This window comes from Ricinus communis, chromosome 3 (genome assembly GCF_019578655.1).
Source record: "Ricinus communis isolate WT05 ecotype wild-type chromosome 3, ASM1957865v1, whole genome shotgun sequence".
In the NCBI taxonomy this organism is placed as follows: Eukaryota; Viridiplantae; Streptophyta; class Magnoliopsida; order Malpighiales; family Euphorbiaceae; genus Ricinus; species Ricinus communis.
Window position 1 is genome coordinate 5,302,385 of NC_063258.1, and position 4,408 is coordinate 5,306,792.

At 31.3% G+C, this 4,408-nt stretch overlaps 1 protein-coding gene across 1 annotated transcript; it reads right to left on the bottom strand.

Moving 5' to 3' along the window:
- Positions 1-222: 222 nt before the first annotated feature.
- Positions 223-3,687, bottom strand: LOC8261632 (beta-glucosidase 44). The gene is made up of 11 exons (XM_002533080.4): positions 3,353-3,687; positions 2,929-2,987; positions 2,430-2,505; positions 2,256-2,327; positions 2,078-2,165; positions 1,701-1,953; positions 1,500-1,615; positions 1,092-1,309; positions 944-975; positions 743-845; positions 223-653 (listed from the first exon to the last, which is right to left on the bottom strand). Exons 1-11 carry the CDS (start codon positions 3,609-3,611, stop codon positions 376-378), a joined length of 1,554 nt encoding a protein of 517 aa, XP_002533126.1. The 5' UTR covers positions 3,612-3,687; the 3' UTR covers positions 223-375.
- Between the last annotated feature and the right edge of the window lie 721 nt (positions 3,688-4,408).

Consider the following 4,408-nt stretch of genomic DNA (forward strand, 5'->3'; position numbering starts at 1 on the left):
TAAACCAAGTGTATTTTTAGGATCAAAATAGCCATAATTCACAAAGTTTCAGATTGTGCCCCATGATCGATTTTCAGGCCAAAACTATGTTATGAACCTTTCAAAAGCTTGAGTAATAATTATTTTTTCCCATTTCGACTTATTTAGAGTTACCAATTTCTATTTTCCATTTAGCATTCCTTGTAGATTATTCTAAAAGAATGAAACAGAGAAAAAGACAAATAAGGGGAAAAAAATTCTATTCCCAAAAAGTACTGATAATATCTTGATTCAACACCACAAGGCTAGAAAATAAAAAGAAAAAAATTAAACCTGAACTACCTAAAAGGCAAATTATTATCACAGACGACCAAAGTTCAATAAAAGACTAAGAAACTAATTCTTTTTCCGCTGAAGCATTTGCTTGAACCAATAGGCAGACATTTTCGGGTACCTCTTTAGAGTTGTGAAATCAACATACACAATGCCGAATCTTGAAGTGTAGCCTGATCTCCATTCAAAGTTATCAACCAAAGACCAAGCAAAATACCCAACCACGTTGGCTCCATCATCAATTGCCTTCTTCATTTGAGTTAAATAGCCCTTGTAGTAGTTGATCCTGGTTGTATCATGCAATCCCTTTGGAAGTGTGACATTGCCAGGATCATCCATGCCTATAGGGTATAGGGGCAAACATAGAACATACTCCATTAGATCTTACTAAAAATCACTTGAATAAAAAGAAAGGGTTACCATGACATACCATTTTCAGATAATATCACTGTAGGATTTCCATAATGCTCTTTTATGTATGTCAAAGCCTTGTACATACCCCATGGTACATTGTAAAGCCAATAAGAATTTGCCTGAAAATATTAATTTGATAATAGCATATCAAAATCTAAACAAAATAGAAAAATATTAAGTAGATAGTAGATATGGATTATGATGATAATGATAATACCTTTGGACCAACTGGCACCCCATTCTTTTCATCTGCAAAGATCACAGGAAAAAAAAAACAAAAACTTAATGACCAAAGAATAATTGAACTTTAAATTTATATATCTTTATTGTAATTATGCAACAAAAAAAGGTCAGTAGTTTCTCACAAGCAAATCCAGCATCCCAGTCTTGCTGATAGCCCAGGTACTTTGGTTTTGCCTGATGAGGATCGCTTATATAATAAGTGGTATATTGGTTAATACCCACAAAATCAATTGAGCCCTTCACCATCTCAACCTCTTGTTTTGTGAACTTAGGTAGCCTTGTGCCAACAATGTTTTGCATTGTTTTTGGATACTCACCATAGACAATTGGATGAATAAACCTACATAACAACCAAATCTCACTATTTCTGAAGTTCTTGCATTTTACAAATATACTTCTTGCATATCAATAATATAGATTTGGAAAAAAAAAACTAACTCAACTTATTATAAGAAAAATAAATAAAATAAGGAATGTTAAAGTTTGAGCAGCATAAAAAGAAACAGACAATAAACTTAAAAAAGTTTTACCATCCAACATGAAAATCTCTTGCTCTTTGAGCAGCATAGTTGTCAGCTTTTGATCTGGTAAGAGGTTCATACCAGACAAAGTCCAACAGAATACCAATTTTTCCCTTTTGCTTTTCCTGCAATTTTTACTAATTTATTAAGAAAGAAACAAGAATAACATATTTTTCTAAAATATCAACTGATCCAAGAGCATGTACTAACTTGATACTTTTCACGGTATCTCTGAACTGCAGCTGCATGAGACAAAATCAAATTATGGGCAGCAATATAAGGCTCAGTTGCAGAATCCCCAGCAGTACAATTCCCAAATGCTTTGGAGCATCGGGCAGGAGCAAAGAACCCATTATCATATCCAAGTGCAGCAATTACTCTAGGTTCATTGAATGTCATCCAATTTTTCACTCGATCACCAAAGGTTTTGAAACAAAAGTCGGCATAATCAGCAAAGTCTTTCCTGTAGATTTTGAAACATCAAGGTTGCTCAATGCCTAAGTGTTTGAAACTCTGAATAATAATCTAAAATTAACAAGAAAAATAAACGGATAAAACTAGATGGCAAATATACAATCAATACTTACACTACTTGGCGATTCAGTAGTCCATTATACTTCTTCTCAAGTGCCAGGGGAAGATCATAGTGATAAAGATTTGCATATGGAGTAATGCCTATAAAATAGAAAGTGATGTAACATCAAATGTCAGTCGGATATAGGTCAAAATCATGAGCTGGAAAATAAATTTTGATCAAAGGTTAACCTCTTTTGAGCATGTAGTCGATCAACCTATGGTAGTATGCAACACCCTTCCAATTTACTTTCCCAGTTCCATCTACAGAGTTGGCAACCATATAACATAAATATATGCCCCATGGATAATTAAAAGGGATAAAAGGAAAAAAGAAAAGACTAAGAGCAAGGATGAATAACTTACATGGGAAAATTCTGGACCATGAAATTGAGAACCGGTATGCATCAAAGTTCAACTTTTGCATGATATCCACATCTTGCTGCAAGATTAGAAAAAAGTGTGACACACACAACAATAGCTAAGGTCATCATATCACTAATCCATATAACTTAATGTAACAAAAATGTTTAAGAAAAGAAAAGCTATTATTTAAAATTTTTGCTATTACTTTCCGACATTTGACTAGAAAATAATTGTACTTCTCACATTAAGACCTCCCAATAACAACTAGACCTTTGCAATAACTAAGGTTCAACAGGTAAGTTGATGAGATCCAAGGCAAAAACTATAAATGAGCCGAGCAATATATGGATTTAAGAACTAAAATTGGCCTTTAGTTCAACAGCCATTTCTTGGTATATCAATTTAACAACTAAATAATTCCAGGAACATTTAGTCTAGCACTATATATGGATTTAACGGTAAATCTATAAATTAGAATAATATAAGGTAAAAGACATACTTTGTAGCGGTGATATTGGTCCACTGAAACCTCGCCAGTCGAATTATCAGCAATAATTCCTGTGGCCATGTGATCAGTAATGTCATATTATAATAATTACATCAGTAAAAGTACACATTATCATAACAAATTAAAATACTGCAGAGACAAGCCCATTCTCATAATAATCAACTAAGGACAATTCAAATATCTCTTTCTAGTATACATTGACAATATTTTTTCATATTTAATTCCTCAACCAACCGACAGCTTCAACAGTACCAAAATATACTGTACAGACCAAATCATATCATGTGATTAACGAGGCCTAATTCTATCTCAAGTTAAGTCATTAAGATCCCTTTGCTATTTGCTATTCTCACGTATCAGATCAAAAGAAAATTAAAAATTAAAAATAAATAATGACATTACTGATTCTCCATACCAGGAACTTTAACAAAAACATCCCAAATACTGGGGCCACGACCATCTTTATCAGCCATCCCTTCAACTTGATAAGCAGAAGTTGCAGTTCCAAAGAGAAATCCTTCGGGAAAGCTGTCTCTACTCAGGCCTCCTGTATCAAAATTTATCTTGTCCATCTGCACCCATTGCTCATCTGAGTCCGCCATAATACACATTCTACTGCCAGTTGCCGTTATCAGCAGCAATACCCATAACAATTGCCCACAGACACCTCTCATCTTCAAACAGAAAGGAGAAAAGTAGGGAGAAAAAACAAGAACACAACGGTGAGATACGAAGGAGTGGGAGGGTCCTATTTATAGGATAAGAGAAAATAAATAAATAAATAAATAATGATAGAATATAATTTGGATACTGCTAGATTTCTTTAACTCAAATCTCGGATTCATTGTTTGACAAGATTTGGAGTTTTACCTTTCTACAATAACTTCGTAGATTTATGTAATAAAGAGTGAATTATCTCTTTTTTAAATTCTTACCCCACTCTCAAATTTAATATTAAAAAATAGAATTTTACTATTTAAAAATATAAATATTTTATTGAATATATGAATTAAAATATTATCAATATTAATTGTACTATAAGGTGCTATGAGAAGATTTATATTTTTAATACATCAAATTATTTATAATTTATTTTAAATAAAAATAAATATATTTTCCGGATAAAAAATAAAAATAAAAAATAATTTCTATTATTATTATTATTTAAAATTTAATTGTATATTTGAGATTTATTTAAATAAGTTACAATATAAAAGAAGAAACAGACAAAAAATGATAAAGATGTAGTCAACGATTGGCTATATATAGAGAAGATTGTAAAAGATAAGTTTAATACTTTGACAAAGTCAGGTCTCTATTTAGTTTTGATTTAATTTTTCTATTGTTTATTATCAAAAATTTAAAAAATAATTTTTTTGTTCTAATTAATATAAAAAAAGGTGGTTTTAATAATATATATATATTATAAATTCATTATACTTTGATTAAATCAAGAGAAGGAAGAGTGCAG